The sequence below is a fragment of the Ranitomeya imitator genome, chromosome 8 (genome assembly GCF_032444005.1).
Source record: "Ranitomeya imitator isolate aRanImi1 chromosome 8, aRanImi1.pri, whole genome shotgun sequence".
Classification (NCBI taxonomy): Eukaryota; Metazoa; Chordata; class Amphibia; order Anura; family Dendrobatidae; genus Ranitomeya; species Ranitomeya imitator.
In genome coordinates this window covers 29,893,415-29,911,925 of record NC_091289.1, presented here as the reverse complement: position 1 = coordinate 29,911,925, position 18,511 = coordinate 29,893,415, and the positions used below count along the sequence as shown (strand labels likewise).

The window sequence follows — 18,511 nt, the reverse complement described above, 5'->3', positions numbered from 1 at the left end:
TGTTGATACAAGTAGAATCAAAAAGAACCTGAAGACCCACCTCTTCCGACAAGCCTACAACCTGCAGTAACCACCGATCGGCCATACCACTGCATGACCAGCTCTACCCTCACCTACTGTATCCTCACCCATCCCTTGTAGATTGTGAGCCCTCGCGGGCAGGGTCCTCTCTCCTCCTGTACCAGCCGTGACTTGTATTGTACAAGATTATTGCATAATACAAGGTGTATTAGAAACAAGTCTAACTTTACATTACGTAGTGATTGGGGCTTCGATACATTAAACCGGTAAAGCTGTATGGTTAGAGTTGTGTAACATTCGCTCATTAAAACCAAATTACGGGACATCGGCCCTGTTACAAAATAGGAGCTTTAGAAACCTGATAGTTCAGTATTACACAAGAGACAATAAATGACACATGTAAGACATGTAGGACGACTATCACATCCTGAACAGGACACAATGCAAACAAACCCGAGCTCTCGAAACAATGGAGACTTCTATGTCAGGGAGATTTACAACTTGTACCCACTTAAATAAACTTATTCAATCTTAAAGGTGTTTTCTAATGAAAACAATCGATCGGGTCAACCAATAACGTCAGGTATGTCACATCGGTGCTTGGGATTCCCCAAAAACCGATCTCATCATCACTCCTTATAACCGTAATTTTCTATTTTTTTATTTTTTATCCTCACATTCCAAAAGCACAAACTTTTTTTCATTTTGCTTTTGTTTATTCTATCTTGTTACTTTTATTCTATGAGTTTATACAATTATATGTATAGTAGAGTCTGCTCCAATGTCCAGTCCGGGACTCTGTGACAATTTTCCCTTATGTGCCCGACTTTCCGGATTCCTCCGGTGTCTATGAAGCCCGGCATAAGTGAACACTCCCCTAGCCGTGCGGCCATGGAAGACCGGAATGGACACCAGATCAGAACAATATAAATATTTTTTTGCTAAACTCTACTTTACTGTGTTTTTATCTTTTTCTATTTTTTTTTCATAATAATAGCACATTTCAAAGAAAAAAAACAAACATTTTTAGGTTTGTTTTTTTTATGCGACCAAACATAATATTAAATATTATTTGGGGATAAATGTAGATTTTTAAAAAAATATTTTTATGGTGGGATGAAAAAGAAAAAAAACAAAAAAATATTCCGATGTTTTATTTTCTTCTTTTACATTGTTCAATAATGAGTTAACTTTGGAACTTCCCAGCACCTGCATATATGTGGCCTCCTGATTCGTAGCGATCAGGTTACACAGCCTGGATCTAAGGCAGGAACATGTCTGTGTACTGCAGTCCTTATCTTACAGGTGCACTGACTTCACATGTGAAATCACCATGTTGGAAATGTTCGGAGGGGTGCAGGAACTCACAATCAACCATGACATACATTTTCATCGTAGGTTGTCACAGGGAAAGGGGTTGACTGGGCGTCGTAAATGAGTAATATTGCAAAGTTCTTGTAAAGAGAGGAAATTTTGCGATTTACCTGTTATTAAAAATCCTCTCCATTCTCAAGATGTCTATCACAGGAGGTCAGGCTCTTAGGCAAGAAGTGCAGAGCTTACAAACTCTTTGCTATAGAGCCTGTAAGCCAGTGTTCCCCAACTCCGGTCCTCAAGAGCCACCAACAGGTCATGTTTTGAGGATTTCCTTAGTATTGCACAGGTCATTGAATGCTTGCCTGTCCAGGTGATGCAATTATCACCTGTGCAATACTAAGGAAATCCTGAAAACATGACCTGTTGGTGGCTCTTGAGGACCGGACTTGGGGAACACTGCTGTAAGCGCTGCTGTTAAGCTATCCGGATATCAATTTCTCCATCATCTTCATTCTGTCAGTCTGTGGAAATCGGACTGCACTCAGATGTCATCCTGACCGCACTCAGATACGATGTTTTCCACGCACTCATTGACTTGCATGGCCAAGTGTGATCAGAAAAGTGGATGCAAATCAAGCAGGGTGCGATTTTTTTCCTTGGACTTTTTCGGCCCAAGGACAAAAATCCTATATGTCCACGGCCTGGTAGAATAACATTGGTCCATGTACAATCTGATGTTTTGTTGGATCGAACTTGGACCAATAATATGGTCTTCTGAACCTGCCCAACTTGGCCATTTTGAAAGCAGTATACCCCAAGATAGCTCCCAGCATCCTGCTGGAATCTACCAGATTTAGTCATGGTCAAAAGTTTCGGCATCTTTGAAATTGTTCTAGGATATGAAGTATTTCTCCTAGAAAATGTTTGCAATTACACATGCTTTGTTACACACATTTATTTCCTTTGCATGTATTGGAACAACAACAAAAAACGGAGGAAAAAAAAAAGGCAAATTAGACATCATTTCTCAAAAAACCCGCAAAATGGTCAGAACAAAATTGTTGGCACACAACTTTGTTTCACGCACGAGATGCTCGTTCAAACTCACCCGTGGCAAGTAACATGTGTGGGCAATATGAAAATCACCTGAAACTAAATAAAAGAGGAGAAGGTGACTCAATGTCACTAAGCATGGAGAACAGAAAAAGGAGAAGAGAACTATCTGAGGATTTGAGAGCCAAAATTGTTGAACAATATCGACAATTTCAAGATTACAAGTCCATCTCCTGAGATCTTGATGTTCCTTTGTCCATGGTGCATAACATAATCAAGAGGTTTACAACCCATGGCACTGTAGCTAATCTCCCTGGATGTGGATGGCAGAGATAAATTGATGAAAAGATGAAATGCAGGATAGTCTGGATTGTGGATAAGCAGCCCCAATCAAGTTACAAAGAAAGTAATGCTGTCCTGCAGCCTCAGGGTGCATCAGTGTCAGCGCAAACTATCCGACGACATTTAAATGAAATGAAATGCTATTGCAGGAGACCCCGGAGGACCCCACTGCAGACAAAGACATAAAAAAGCTAGACTGCAGATTGCCAAAATGTATGTGAGTAAGCCAAAATCCTTCTGGGAATGTCTTGTCGACAGATGAGACCAAGATAGAGCTTTTTGGTAAAGCACATCCTACTGTTTACCGAAAACAGAATGAGGCCTACAAAGAAAAGAACACCGTACCTACAGTCAAATATGATGGAGATTCAAATATTTTTGGGGTTGTTTTGCTGCCTCTGGCACTGGGTTTCTTGACTTTGTGCAAGGCATCATGAAATCTGAAGGTTACCAAAGGATTTTAGATTGCAATGTAGTGCCCAGTGTCAGAAACCTGGGTTTGCATCCTAGGTCATGGGTCTTCTAGCAGGACAATGACCCCAAATATACATCAAGAAGCACTCAGAAACGGATGGAAACAATGCCCCCGACGACTTATGAAATGGCCAACAATGAGTCTGGATCTAAATCTCATTGAACACCAGTGGAGAGATCTTAAAATTGCTGTTGGGAGAAGGCACCTTCACATACGAGAGACCTAGAGCAGCTTGCAATAGAAGAGTGGTCCAAAATTCCAGTTGAGAGGTACAAGAAGCGTGTTGATGGTGATAGGAAGTGATTGATTGCAGTTATTTATTCCAAAGGGTGTGCAACCAAATATTAATTTTAGGGTGCCAACAATTTTGTCCTACCCATTTTGGGGGTTTCGTGTGAAATGATGTCCAATTTGCCTTTTTTCCCCTCTGTTTTTTTGTGTTGTTCCAATACACAGAAAGGAAATAAACATGTGTATAACAAAACATGTGTAATTGCAATAATTTTCTGGGAGTAAGTTATAGTTAATTTTCAGAAACAATTTCAAGGGTGCCAACACTTTCGACCATGACTGTATAGTTATGATTGCTTGGTTCAGATGATGGATTTTCCTGGTTCAGGCCACAGCTCGTTTACTGACCATTCTCTTGTCTAACGTTTTTCTACCTTGTCTGCAATCCTGGTTCATACCCGGCTACCTGACCATTCCTGGTAGCCTGCACCACCGAGCAGCAGCAGCCAACCCCATGGCCCCAGTTTCTTATACAGGGATTAAAGTGTGAACATCAGGGTAACCCCTGGGATCTTTTAAACATAGTGGCCTGCATTTTGGCGGTAGCCATTTTTAGAGCTGCCAGGCGTCTACGAATAGTGCCCCCAATTAGGTTTCCAGCTACTGGACCAAATTTTCAATCATCAGGAGTGCACCTGTCCCCGACGAGCAAGATAAGACAACCCCTCTAATGATAGTTGAGGACACTTATGAGCACCGACTGAACCCAGTAAAGGGCGGTATGGCAGCTCACCCAAAATCTAATATGGGATGCACATATACATAGCTCCTAAGGTGAGCCGCTAAATATTCCGATTGCGCCATTGTTTTCCCTTTTCCTATTTTTGTGGCATGAAATAACACTGATGCGACCATTCACAGATACCAGCATTCTGAGGACTAGAACTATGGTCTATGCGTCAGGAACAATTGTACATATGATATGAACACAAGGTTATACTAGCCCACTAGAATAGCAATAATCCTTAGGTGGGCACAGGCTCTTAAACAATATTAGCCCCAAAAGGATTATGATGCATTAAAAGTGCATGTGTACATGTTCTACATAGATGGAGGGTCGACCCCCAGGATCATTTCTCTAGTCCTGGAATAATCAGCTGCACGACTCTACGCAACAACCGTGAATGGTTCTTTTATAGATCATAAAATAATGTCACACTCAGGTTCTGCACTCACACTGTGTTCTCGAAGCAGATGGAAGGGCCGACCACATTGGCTGCTCCACTAATTATTTTGAAGGCAAAGTAGTCTGCTGGACATTCTTTATCATTACCGCATTTTTTATTAAATTTTTTCAGGCCTACAAGAAACAATACGGAGAGACATAGGTTAGGAAATGGTTCATGGTTTCTGACAAGACACATTTCATCTGGTCCTTGGACATACTACCCAAAAAGAATTTCATGTGAACCATGGGTGGCATCGGTGGCACTGTGCCCATCAGTGAGGGCACTGTTGCTATCATGTAGGGTACTGTGGCTGTAGTGTGGGGCACTGTGGCTGGAGTATAGGGCACTAGCTGTAATGTGGGGCATTGTGGCTGGCGTATAGGGAACTGTGGCTGTAGGGGGGCCTTGTGGCTGGAGTATGGGGCACTGGCTGTTATGTGGGGCACTGTGGCTGTAGGGGTGCATTGTTGCTGGAGTATGGGGCATTGGCTGTAATGTGGGGCACTGTGGCTGGAGTATGGGGCACTGGCTGTAATGTGGGGTGCTGTGGCTGGCGTATGGGGCACTGACTGTAGGGGGGCATTGTTGCTGTAGTATGGGGCACAGGCTGTAATGTGGGGCATTGTGGCTGGTGTATGGGGGACTGGCTGTAGGGGGGCATTGTTGTTGGAGTATGGGGCACTGGCTGTAATGTGGGGCACTGTGGCTGGAGTATGGGGCACTGACTGTAGGGGGGCATTGTTGCTGGAGTATGGGGCACTGGCTGTAATGTGGGGCACTGTGGCTGGTGTATGGGGCACTGGCTGTAGGGGGGCATTGTTGTTGGAGTATGGGGCATTGGCTGTAATGTAGGGTTCTGTGGCTGGCGTATGGGGCACTGTGGCTGTAGGGAGGGCATGTTGCTGGAGTGTGGGGCAATGGCTGCAATGTGGAGCACTCTGGCTGGAGTATGGGGCACTGGCTGTATGGGGGCATTGTTGCTGGAGTATGGGGCACTGGCTGTAATGTGGGCCACTGTGGCTGGAGTATGGGGCACTGGCTGTTATGTGGGGCACTGTGGCTGTAGGGGGGCCTTGTGGCTGGAGTATGGGGCACTGGCTGTTATGTGGGGCACTGTGGCTGTAGGGGGGCATTGTTGCTGGAGTATGGGGCACTGGCTGTAATGTGGGGCACTGTGGCTGGAGTATGGGGCACTGGCTGTAATGTGGGGCATTGTGGCTGGAGTATGGGGCACTGGCTGTAATGTGGGGCACTGTGGCTGGTGTATGGGGCACTGGCTGTAGGGGGGGCATTGTTGCTGGAGTATGGGGCACTGGCTGTAATGTGGGGCATTGTGGCTGGAATATGGGGCATTGTGGCTGTAATGTGGGCCACTGTGGCTGGAGTATGGGGCACTGGCTGTTATGTGGGGCACTGTGGCTGTAGGGGGGCCTTGTGGCTGGAGTATGGGGCACTGGCTGTTATGTGGGGCACTGTGGCTGTAGGAGGGCATTGTTGCTGGAGTATGGGGCACTGGCTGTAATGTGGGGCACTGTGGCTGGAGTATGGGGCACTGGCTGTAATGTGGGGCACTGTGGCTGGTGTATGGGGCACTGGCTGTAGGGGGGCATTGTTGTTGGAGTATGGGGCACTGGCTGTAACGTGGGGCATTGGGGCTGTAATGTAGGGTTCTGTGGCTGGCGTATGGGGCACTGTGGCTGTAGGGAGGGCATGTTGCTGGAGTATGGGGCACTGGCTGTAATGTGGAGCACTCTGGCTAGAGTATGGGGCACTGGCTGTAGGGGGGCATTGTTGCTGGAGTATGGGGCACTGGCTGTAATGTGGGGCATTGTGGCTGGAATATGGGGCATTGTGGCTGTAATGTGGGCCACTGTGGCTGGAGTATGGGGCACTGGCTGTTATGTGGGGCACTGTGGCTGTAGGGGGGCCTTGTGGCTGGAGTATGGGGCACTGGCTGTTATGTGGGGCACTGTGGCTGTAGGGGGGCATTGTTGCTGGAGTATCGGGCACTGGCTGTAATGTGGGGCACTGTGGCTGGCATTTGGGGCACTGGCTGTAATGTGGGGCACTGTGACTGTAGGGGGGCATTGTTGCTAGAGTATCGGGCACTGGCTGTAATGTGGGGCACTGTGGCTGGCATTTGGGGCACTGGCTGTAATGTGGGGCACTGTGGCTGAAGTATGGGGCACTGGTTGTAATGTGGAGCACTGTGGCTGGCGCATGGGGCACTGTGGCTGTAGGGGGGCATTGTTGCTGGAGTATGAGGCACTGGCTGTAATGTGGGGCACTGTGGCTGGCGCATGGGGCACTGGTTGTAATGTGGGGCATTGTGGCCGGAGTATGGGGCATTGTGGCTGTAATATGGGGCACTGTGGCTGGTGTACGGGGCACTGTGGCTGTAGGGGGGCACTGTGGCTGTAATGTGGGGCATTGTGGCTGGAGTATGGGGCACTGTGGCTGTAGGGGGGGCACTTTGGTTGTAACGTGGGGCACTGTGATTATTTTATCAGTACTATTTCGATACAAGTTTCTGTAAGAGGGGGTGATGACAGCTGCCATTACACACGTGGCTCCCAGTGACTGGCAAACTGAGTTTCAGTCTTATCAAAAACATCAAGTTTGCATGGAAATTGCTTAATTCTCCTCTCTCGTGTTTCTTCCAGATCCTCCATATCCCAAATATACACTAATGGGTTAAGTGACTTGCTAGGAAATTGTTCCTAATATGTATGCAGGAGATCGGATAATTAGAACAGTTTCCTTACAACCCTGCGAAATTGAGTAGCGAAATACTTCATATAAGAAAAAATATATTAATAAAACCCCAGTGCCTCATTACAGGTGAAGAGGCCCCTAGACGTTACCCCCCCCCCCCCCCATATATCTACAAAGCTCACACGGGGGGCGCTGCAGCTCTCGTTGGTGTGGTGGCATTGTGGATGACACTGTTATGGGGACACTTTTTGTTTGCATTTATTCTCATACAGAAGAACGCGTTCCTATCGTAGATAATTAGGATTAGGGTAGGTGACTAAGAATGTTTGAAGAAGGTTAATAGAATGTGACGGACATTACTTCACACTTACTCTTTTCATTTTTCACATTTTGTCCTGCAAGTGAAAGAAATATTATAAATAACTGTATTGTATTTTAGCATGTAAAATTACGTACGCAACTACAGGTGCGGAAAGAGGATCATCTCGAATCCCTGGGATGAACGCCACTTTCAAGTTAGAGTAATCATCTTTTTACTTTCTACAAATCAATAGTACACGTGAAAATAAGACACTGTGTAATATATCTTATCAGAGAAATCGGCTTCTTTCTCCGCCTGGGCGGATCCTTCATTCTCAGTTCACTGTGTCTTCAGTGAATACAGACTGTCCCATTACCGAGAGAACTGGCAGTCAGTGCTCATACAATTCTATGGCAAAATCTTACAATCTGCGCCTCTGGCTCCACCTCCTCCATAGAATTTAACAAGCACCAACTGTCATCTACTTTCTCAGTAATGAATACAAAGTTTACAGCTTTTTTTTCCCCATGAATTGAGAATAACTCCAAGATTCACACCGTTGTCACTGCATTGTATCTGCCAAGATGCCCATCAGTCAACTAACCGGAATAGTGTCCGACTGGGGTAGCAAGAGCCCACCAGTAACATTACCCTTTTTCACAAATTTACCTATGCGTCTGTATAACAAACTAGGCGGGAAGCGGAGTGAACGATGAGATGCCGCTGTTGTCTGTACATAAGGAATCAAATATATTGGACCGACCACTGCTCATGTTGTAAAAGTAAGTGATTTACTCCTGCACAGTGGCCTACCAGGGGATTCACCGGTTCCCCTGTCGGCCAGTCTGAGCCCGAGCCAGTAGCATTGCAATTTGGCTTTTTTCAATGAGTTTTTAGGTCATATATCTATAGTGGTCATGAAAATCAGCAACTCTGTTTTTATCTGAAAAGATATTTTACAATGTCCTTCTCCTCCTGGACTGATCTTTTATTCTCAAGTCACATGTAAAATCTCTAAACCTTCTGCAGCGCCCCAGGGTTCTGGTCGTTGCAGTAATATCATTCTCCTCTAGGGGGAGTGATGTTACATTTGAAGGCAATAAAGGAGATCTCTTTACCAGGTATCACAAGCATGCAACACACTTCACACTCCAGTCCACCGGGGGGAGCTATGCTCCTATTAGGGCACTCTTCACAATTAGGTAAAACTGGTGGTCTGGATAGGAAGTCAGGCAGTTCCTGTCAGGCAGACAGAGAGGAAGGAGGAATATCGATAGGTTGCCGACAGGGTTGGTCCCTGACAGGGGTGGGATCCTGTCAGAGGTCTAGACGGAAGGTCACGGAGCTGCGCCTGCCCCACGTGCGGCAGCATCCTAAGAAGGGACACGAACAGCGAGTTGTATTGTAGAGAGTGAGAAACGAAGTCATAGCAAAAGGAGAGGAAACCAGAAGGAGTTCTGCCCTGCACAGGCTGGCTCCTTCTGAGGTGCAGGATCCGGTAGCCGGAACACTGAGGGAGCAACAGTCCTTTATGCCTTGCTTCAGAGACCGTCAGGACAGCTAATTTCAAGTTACTTACACCATCACCACCTACACTACTGGGAAGCCCTGGGGATATACTTCACCTGTGGGAAGGTATTCCATCTAGCTGCCATAACATCACCCCAGCAGACCCAAGCAGCGTCGGTCACCCTGACCGAATACCACAGGTGGCATCACGAACATTATCCCTTTAAAGACCTCTCTCTTTTTTACAACGGACGTCCCCCTAGGGCCATGGACCGGGTCAGCCACTGTGACATCCCCCTTGAGAACCGAAGGGCCCGGTACAGAGTACCCCACTGCCCTACGGGGGCGCTCCACTTCAGCTTGGTATATTTAGGCATGAACATTTCAGAATTCCGATATAGTGAATTATAAAAGAGATGTTCTCTTTCCATCCATCCCTACTGTCTTTATTCGTATGTACGGCTTACTTACCAAATAAATTCCGTAAGGAATGCGCTTCCCATTTCGAGAGAAATACTTTTTCTGAAAAATACCACGTTGACAGCAGCGTGCACAAAATCGCCAAAATCCGTACTGCTCCTGAGCACAGAGAAGACGGGATCAGATTAAATGCAGGTCAATTGATCGCAACGATATTTTAGAAAGGTAAATGCAGCGGCAAACACTGAACATCATATAAGTGGGAGCCATGTTTTATTCTGTCTCCCGTCATTCTTCTCGCGCCTAATTGAGCACAAATGATATGACTGTTATGCAGCAGGAAAATCGAAAACTGTGACTATTACTGCACTGATGAATTACATAATGACTACTCATCTTGAAGATCTTCTTTCTTTAGACGCATACCTGTTTTGCCTATCGTTAAAGGGCAAATACTCAATTTTTCCTTGAACATTTTTCCTATAATGGATGTTAGGCTTACTGGTCAATAATTATCCGGGAAAGACCTGGAGACCTTTTTATCATGGACACCACATTAGCTTTGCACCAGCTGCTTTGTTCAGCACCAATGACTGGAGATTCTCTAAAAATTAGGTATGGAGGTCTAGAAATATCTGAGGCTTGATCAAATTAATTTGAAATAACTTAATGTGGACTGTATCTGCATTTAATCAACTGAGTATATTAGATGTCATATTAATGGCAATAGGATTCACCTCATCCGCCATTGATGTCCACCTTATCTGATCTAATTGCAGAGATACTAGTTGATCTGAGACAAGAAGAGGCTGCTCACACTGCTCCCCATCTGATCTATTACTGGAGATACCAGAAGTGCTGAGGTAAGAAGAAGAGGCTGCTCACATTGGTCTATACCCTGTATATTTGATTTAATACTGAAGATATCAGGGGTGATGAGGTAAGGAGAGGCTGCTCACACTGCTGTCCACCCTGTCTATCTGATCTAATACTGGAGATACCAAGAGTGCTGAGGTAAGAAGAGGCTGCTCACACTGCTGTCCACCCTGTGTATCTGATCTAATACTGGAGATACCAGTGCTGAGGTAAGAAGAGGCTGCTCACACTGCTGTCCACCCTGTCAATCTGATCAAATACTGGAGATACCTGGAGCGCTGAGGTAAGAAGAGGCTGCTCACACTGCTGTCCACCCTGTCTATCTGATCTAATACTAGAGATACTAGGAGTGCTGAGATAAGAAGAGGCTGCTCACACTGCTGTCCACCCTGTCTATCTGATCTAATACTAATACTAGAGATACTAGGAGTGCTGAGGTAAGAAGAGGCCACTCACACAGCCATACACCATGTCTATCTGATATAATACTGGAAACACCAGGAGTGCTGAGGTAAGAAGATGCTGCTCACACTGCTGTCCACCCTGTCTATCTAATCTAATACTGGAGATACCAGGAGTGCTGAGGTAAGAAGAGACTGCTCACACTGCTGTCCACCCTGTCTATCTGATCTAATACTGGAAACACCAGGAGTGATGAGGTAAGAAGAGGCTGCTCACACTGCTGTCCACCCTGTCTATCTGATTGAATACTGGAGATACCAGGGGTGCTGAGGTGAGAACAGGCTGCTCAGGTAAGAAGAGACTAATCTTTTTCATAAAACAGCTAGAGCCCTTCTCTCATCGATAGTTTTTTCTTATGACAAACCCCTTAACAAGTCACTAGTTGTCTTAATAAGAAAGAGCAAGCGTGACTTGTGATACTGCCACCTTTTGGTTGCGCTTCATATATCTAAGACATAAGGAGACATAACCTATTCCTGGGAGAGACATTTTTGATTTACTCTACACCTAAGCAAATTTGGGAAAACAATTTTTCCTCTTCTTGCAGTAATAAGTCTTACCTATCCACCTCATATTGTTCCAGAAGGCAGGGTAGACCAAGAACGGAGTCTTTAATCTTCAGTGACCTGTAAAAAAACAAACAAAAAAACAGCTTAAATGTCTAATATTACTTTATGTCACATAGTGTTGCTGATAAGACACTTAGTTGAATGTAATTACCGTATATGCATTTTAAATGGTTTTCCCCTTTTCAAAAATATAGCAGTCACCGAGTGCGGTTTATAGTAAAATCACCTTACCTGGGTCCGGTGCACATTTTCTGCCGCTTCTCCAGGGATCTGATATTGGCTGCAGCGCTGACATCGTGTCAATAGCGCGACAGGCAATATGTGATCTCAAGGACTCGGTCTACACAGTCGGAGCCGCTGAGATCACCGATTGCTGCCTATTGTCTTAAAGGGGACAACCCCTTTAATGTTAAAACCTAGTCCTGCTAGTCAGACTCTGTGCCGCTACATCATGCTCTCAGATTAAATAGCCAAAGCCTGAAGACATTAAAACCTCCAAATGCATCGCATTAAATCCACTGAACCTGCCAATAGTCTGATGTGCATGGGGCCTCCTACAGATGATGAAGAGGATCAAGAGCAGTGGTCCCCAACTCCAGGCCTCGAGGGCCGCCAACAGTGCAGGTTTTCAGGATTTCCTTAGTATTGCACAGGGGTTGGAATCATCACCGGTGCAGATGATCACATTACCACCGATGCAATACTAAAGAAATCCTGAAAACCTGCACTGTTGGCGGCCCTCGAGGCCTGGAGTTGGGGACACCTGATCAAGAGTGTTGGCCTTTCAATGGAGAAAAGATGATACCAAAGGAGTCTACTCTCATAGTCTATTCTCTTATAGAAAATAGAACAGTGCTCAGCCGAGCCAATACTTCTTTTGTATGGGGAAAGTTGGGGTATATAGCGATCGGCCAAACTTTAGTTCACCCGAAAGCTTTCTAATGTGGATGGAGGCCTTCACGCTTTGGAATGTAAGTTCCTTGTGATGTTATTTGCAGGCTGTATGATTGTATTATTTCGCTCATCGTTATAATGCAAAAAAAAAAGTAAAAAGTAAACAGTAGTCGGTTACTCATGCCACAGGTGGATTCTATCGGAGAGGAAAAAATTACGTACTTTTTTATTAACGCGCCTCCAGAGGTGGAGCTTCACTTTAAATTTATATTATGTCACCATTTGACAAGGGTTTGGCCAGATTGACTTTGATAAGTTATCAAAACAAATGAACAATGAGTAAAATTACGCCAGTCATAAAAGGAGGAAGACAGCTGTGATCGCTTGTATAAAATACCAACAAAACTTGTATGAGCTGATACCTGGCAGGTAACTAGCATGACGCACGATTCGAGCTGGCAAGTCTGGCCATTGGAAAGACCTGGGTTGTGTGCACAAGGATTATCCTCGCGATTCCCAGCTGCTTAATATTTTACTAGAACAATACAAAAGTAAATTCAGCCACTAGGCAAATAACCTACTTATTGTTCCGAGTCAAGAGGCCTTCATGGAAGGCTGGAAGATTATCTAGACGGACTGAGCGAGTAAAATCTATAACAAGGGCACATTCCTGTTCGAAATACAGAATATCAATGTTGGACTTCTTGTGCCCATCAAGAAATTCTGAGGGTCCATCGTCAATCTATACAATTAGTGAATTGCATCTTTAGTTTTCTTACTTTCATTGTACACACAGGAGACATCATCAATAAGGTTTGATGGCCCCCACATAATCAATATCGGTGGGATCACAGGTTACACTATGTATTGGGGCCTCCCAACAGATGACGCTGGTTGAAGATGAGGATCTGGAACATGGGAATTCATACTGCCTATGTGTATGGCGCGCCGCCCAACTTTTTCCCGACAGATGTCAGGGAAGAGGAGGATCTAAAACATGGAAATTATTATAATTATTATTATTCATTTATAGAGCACCACTGATTCCCTGGTGCTGGACTTTTGAAATGAAGTTTACATACAAAATACAAATATAAATAACAATGAACAAAATAACAGTGACAGACTGGTACATAATAGGAGAGGACCCTGTCCTCGCGGGTAACAGTCTTTAGGGTAATGGGAAGGAGACAGTAGGTTGGGAGTTGCGGCAGCTTCGATGGTGGCGAGGTGGCAATGGGGTCATTGCAGGCTGTAAGCTCTTCTGAAGAGATGGGTTTTCATGTTCCATCTGAATGTGGTGGATAATAGGACATGTCGGGGCACAGAAGTCGAGGATACTCAGGAGAAGTCTCGGAGGCGATTGGGTGAGGAACATAAGAGTGAGAACAAGAGAAGGTCTTGGGAGGACCGGACATTACGTGTGGAAAGATATTGAGAAATTAGTTCATAGATATACGGAGGAGACAGAATATGGACGACCTCCTAACTCAATTTTAGCAGTTTGAACTGGGTTTGATGGGGAATTGGAAGCCAATGAAAGGATTTGCAGACGGGAGAACCGCAGGAGTAGCGAGGAGAGAGATGGATTAATTTCTAACTGCGTATGTGTATATGGGGGACTGCCTCACAACTTTTCCCTGACAGATTATGTCGGGGGAGAGAATGTTCCGGAAGATGGGATATCCAACTGAATAAGCGTATGGGTGGAGGACCTCTCGACTTTTTTCTGGAAAGATGATGTTTTGCAGGAGAACAGGATCCAGCACTTTTTATCTCTGATGGCTGATCTTTTTGTTCTCTGGGAGATATGACGCTACCAGAGGGAGCTGGGAAAGACTCGTGTTCGGATGAGCATCTCTGGGTATGAGGTAGTCTTGATAGATAGGTGTTGGCAAAATGATAGACCAATATTTAAGTACTGGACATCCCCTTTATTTTGATTGTGATTGTCTACACCCGGCACCATCACAACAGCTGTCTAGCCTGCCATCTGGAACGCTACGAGATGGATAGGTAAGATGTATTACTCCAAGAAAAAGAATAAAAACTGGTTTTGCCAAATCTGCTATCTAGAACACTGACCTACCCTAGTAAACCAGATACCAAAACTCAAAAATCAAAAGATCTTCTAAATGAGAGCAACTCAGGACAGTAGCTGAAGGGGTTACAGGGAATGGTTTCGGTAATGCTACCTCCTCGCCATCTTAAAGGACTCTATCTGGGTCGCAATACCGATTTAGAAGGCAGCACCCTGTGACTAAGTCATGTATGACTGGCTCATCTCTTACTTGATTAAATTAACCAAAGCAGAAAAAAACAACAGATACCACATGTATATTTGTTCCCATAAAATGGCTCTAGGAAGAAGCAGAGGAAAAGAAATGGAAGTACAAATGTGAAAAGTGGCCATAGTGGGAAGGGATTAAACAATTTTCTAAATAGTGAAAATTATTCCACCATTTTGCTGCTGCAGAGTGTAAGTAAAATACAAACTAGGTAGAGAGCACTGATCCTGGTTCTGACAGCTTTCTGCTCCCCTCACTTCTCTTAGTGATGGAGAAAGCAGGGTAGACAAGGGGATTGTTCATAGATTGCAGTAGGAAGAGGAGAGGTATCTTAATTTTTATAGCAAGCAGATAAAAAGGGCTAGACAAAGAGGAAACTACATGGAGAGGAAAGTCATCGTCATTTAGAATTCCAAAATTAACAAATCTTAGCACTCACGGAAGGTGTAACCTTATATCATACTGATCTAAATGAACATTGCAGCCCATGCCGAGCCTTCCACATCAGCATTATTAGACTCCAGCTATGTATTACATATGGATGATATGGCTTGGTGGTGCCTTAGAGGCCACATGCTATGCTATAGGTGGTGGCCATAGATGATGTGGTCATTGCATGATTTCTTTAAGTAATGATTATCAAGGCTGTCCTTCACCTGGGGCAAAAGATTGTGTTCTGACCTCAACATGTACCCAACTACTTCAGCCTTAGCAAGGAGGTTGGTTGGCTTTGTAAGTTGGTGAAGCACAAGAAGAGTCCGGGGGGGGGGGGGAGGGGGTGTACCTTCTCTGCTCCATGCCTGGAACCATGGAGCTGTGCAGCAGGGTTCCGGGGGACAGACTTAGAGAACGGGACAGGAAGGAAGCCGGGCAGAGAGCGGGAAAGGCACGCGCAAGTGAGAGAGCAGCGTGTGCAGCGGTCAGAGCAGGACACAGCTGCGCTCCGGGGAGGAGAGAGAACTCCTGGTCTGAGGAGAAATACAGGGGGACTGGACAGAAAGACTGCATCCTGTGAGTATGTGAAAGTGGAGTCTGCTGTGACTGGAGAGGTGTGCCCTGACATCCGTGCAGAGACAGTGGCCCGTGCAGAGACAATGACCCCCGGCACCCACGGTATTAGTGCAGAGTCCTTGATTCCTGCTGAGAGACTCAATAACTGTTACACTGTTTGACTGTTTGGGAACTCATATTACTTTCCATATATTTGCACTGTTATATTGTTCATTTCTATCCCACTATTTTCTCCCTGCGAGGAGAACCCGATTCCTGTTAATAAACCCCTCGACTGTTGGTCTGTCTGTTCCGTGGTGACATACTCAACACCTGTATCCGGGGAGGAGAGAGAACTCCCGGTCTGAGGAGAAATATAGGGGGACTGGACAGAAAGACTGCATCCTGTGAGTATGTGAAAGTGGAGTCTGCTGTGACTGGAGCAGTGTGCCCTGACATTCGTGCAGAGACAGTGGCCCGTGCAGAGACAGTGACCCCCGGTACCCACGGTATTAGTGCAGAGTCCTTGATTCCTGCTGAGAGACTCAATAATAGACTGAGCATTGTTCTCTCGGATAGACTGTAGTGTTAAAGCAAAAGACTCAGAGCAGAGGGGACCCCGTTTGCCTAGTATCCCCTCTGCCTCCCGCAGTAACCCCCAAAACTTTGGTTGCGGGTTCCTCGAGACTACACAGCCCACGGATACTAGAGGGACGACAAGTGCCGCTGTTCTTCTGCGCCTACGTTGGAGAAGACGACCCTGCAAGCAAGTCCTCATCAGACTGATAAGTGTTTTTCTCAAGAAATTCTGTTTACTACTATTACACTGTTTGACTGCTTGGGAACTTATATTACTTTCCATATATTTGCACTAATATATTGTTCATTTCTATCCCACTATTTTCTCCCTGCGAGGAGATCCCGATTCCTGTTAATAAACCCCTCGACTGTTGGTCTGTCTGTTCCGTGGTGACATACTCAACACCTGCATCTTATTACAGCTTCTCCATTGATGTAAAGGAGATAAGAAGGTACCAAAGAATTTACTTAGAGAGTCACCAGAAAGAGTAGTCAATTATTGGGTACTTTTTCCTTCTCCATTGGTGTCCCGTACTCAGGGAAAATGCCCCAATTTCCCTCCATGACCCCACCGTAATCAAGCTGCCCCAATCATAAAGTCTAGGTGGTTTATCAATGCAGCCTTAGTAAATAAGGTATACATGGTGGGGTTTTTTTCTTAGCCAGTGAGGTGCTGTTACTTCTGTCTCCATGCTTACGCTCGCCTTTCCCGGCTAGCCACACTGGCCTGAACGGGGCAGGACCCACACCAGAGACCGTGGCAGGTGGGTAGTTGACTGGGGTGGTCAAACCACAACACAGGTGTCCTAAGGTGAAACCTGGGTAGGCCAGAAATCTCTCGTGGAGTAGAAGGGCAAAAGCTCGCTTGATCGGGTCATCTAGGTATTGATCATGAACCCACTCAAATTTTGCTTAAATTACAGAGCCATATCCAATCTTCCAATTGGCATACTGGGCATAAGAAAAGCTGTTTTCAGAAGAAAAAAGTAATAACTAAAGAGTTACACAATGCTATAAGGGGGCATTGTGCTATGAGATCTGTTTTACCTCTTCAATCAGCCTAAGAACCGATAATTATGTGACCTGTTTATCAGCTCTGTACATACATGACCAGTTCCGTAATTAAAAGCTTTCCACATCAGGAGTGGATGGCACATTTTAAATCCAGCGCTAATTATGGAATTAATTAAAGCGCCTGAGTAATATCACATAGACCACACCTTCGCAAGGCTAATGGAGGTGAAAACAATTGAAGTGTAATTAACAGGGGGGAAAAAAAAAAGCATCTCTCAAAACTTTGATTATATTGAGGATTAATTCGCTAACTGGAAAAGAAACTTCACCGTATTTCACAAATAAGTTTTCCTGCTACTCTAATTAATTAAAACTTTAATTAAAAGATTAATTTGATGACTTTCTGGAATGCCTGATAGTTGCTCATTAGTAGTTTAAACGCACTATTAGTAGATCAGATAAGAAAAAAAGACTCTGATTTTTAAAATATATCCCTAGGGATCCACCGGCCGTTGCCTTAAACAACCCCAAGGTGGATCCTCGGCGCCCCAAGGAGCAGATGAGCAGTTGTGATGCAGCACGGACTGTTGGTGTAGTAGAAGAGACTCGGCAATGAGGAACCGGAGTGGCAGAGCTCAGGTGCACAGGAGGTTGTAAGGCAGAGCTAGAGCAGCGGTGAAGCAGTGTTAACTCAGCAAAGTTGTAGGGGTGATTTTGCAGAAGATCAATGCAGAGCTGGCAGTGGACTCAGCAATATAGTAGAGCTGTGTTAGTCACTGTGACCAACGTAGAGCTTCCAGCGGTGTAACAGATTAGACACAATGATAGAGCAGAGCTAAATTTGTCACAGAGTCCAGAATAGTAGAGCTGGTCAGCAGTACTTCAGGGTAGACTCAGCAACATAGCAGGGCTGTGTTTGTCACTATGACTAATATAGAGCTGACGACAGTACGACAGAGTAGACTCAGTTATAGAAACAGAGTTCAGTTAGAGTCTAAAATATAAGAGCAGGTTGGCAGTACCAAAGGGTTGACTGTGGACATAGTGACAAATTTAGGTCTGCTATGTCACTGAGCCTACCAAGCTGTACCGCTGACCAGCTCTTTCATTCTAAACTCTGAGACAAATTCAGCTCTGCTCTATCACTGAATCTACTGAGTTGCCAGACTCAGTGATAAAACAGAGCTGAGTTTGACACAGAGTCTTGAATAGAAAACCTGGTCAGT

The 18,511-nt window shown here is 45.1% G+C and overlaps 1 protein-coding gene across 1 annotated transcript in view; it reads right to left on the bottom strand.

Moving 5' to 3' along the window:
* Window positions 1–18,511, bottom strand: part of FAM3D (FAM3 metabolism regulating signaling molecule D) — a 50,787-nt gene that overhangs the window by 18,434 nt on the left and 13,842 nt on the right. Inside the window, exons 2-5 of the mRNA XM_069736636.1 lie at window positions 11,512–11,577; window positions 9,665–9,772; window positions 7,755–7,778; window positions 4,676–4,799 (exon numbers count right to left, since the gene is read on the bottom strand). Coding sequence (XP_069592737.1) covers window positions 4,676–4,799; window positions 7,755–7,778; window positions 9,665–9,772; window positions 11,512–11,524 — 269 coding nt within the window. The 5' untranslated portion in view covers window positions 11,525–11,577. The remainder of the gene's footprint in view (window positions 1–4,675; window positions 4,800–7,754; window positions 7,779–9,664; window positions 9,773–11,511; window positions 11,578–18,511) is intronic.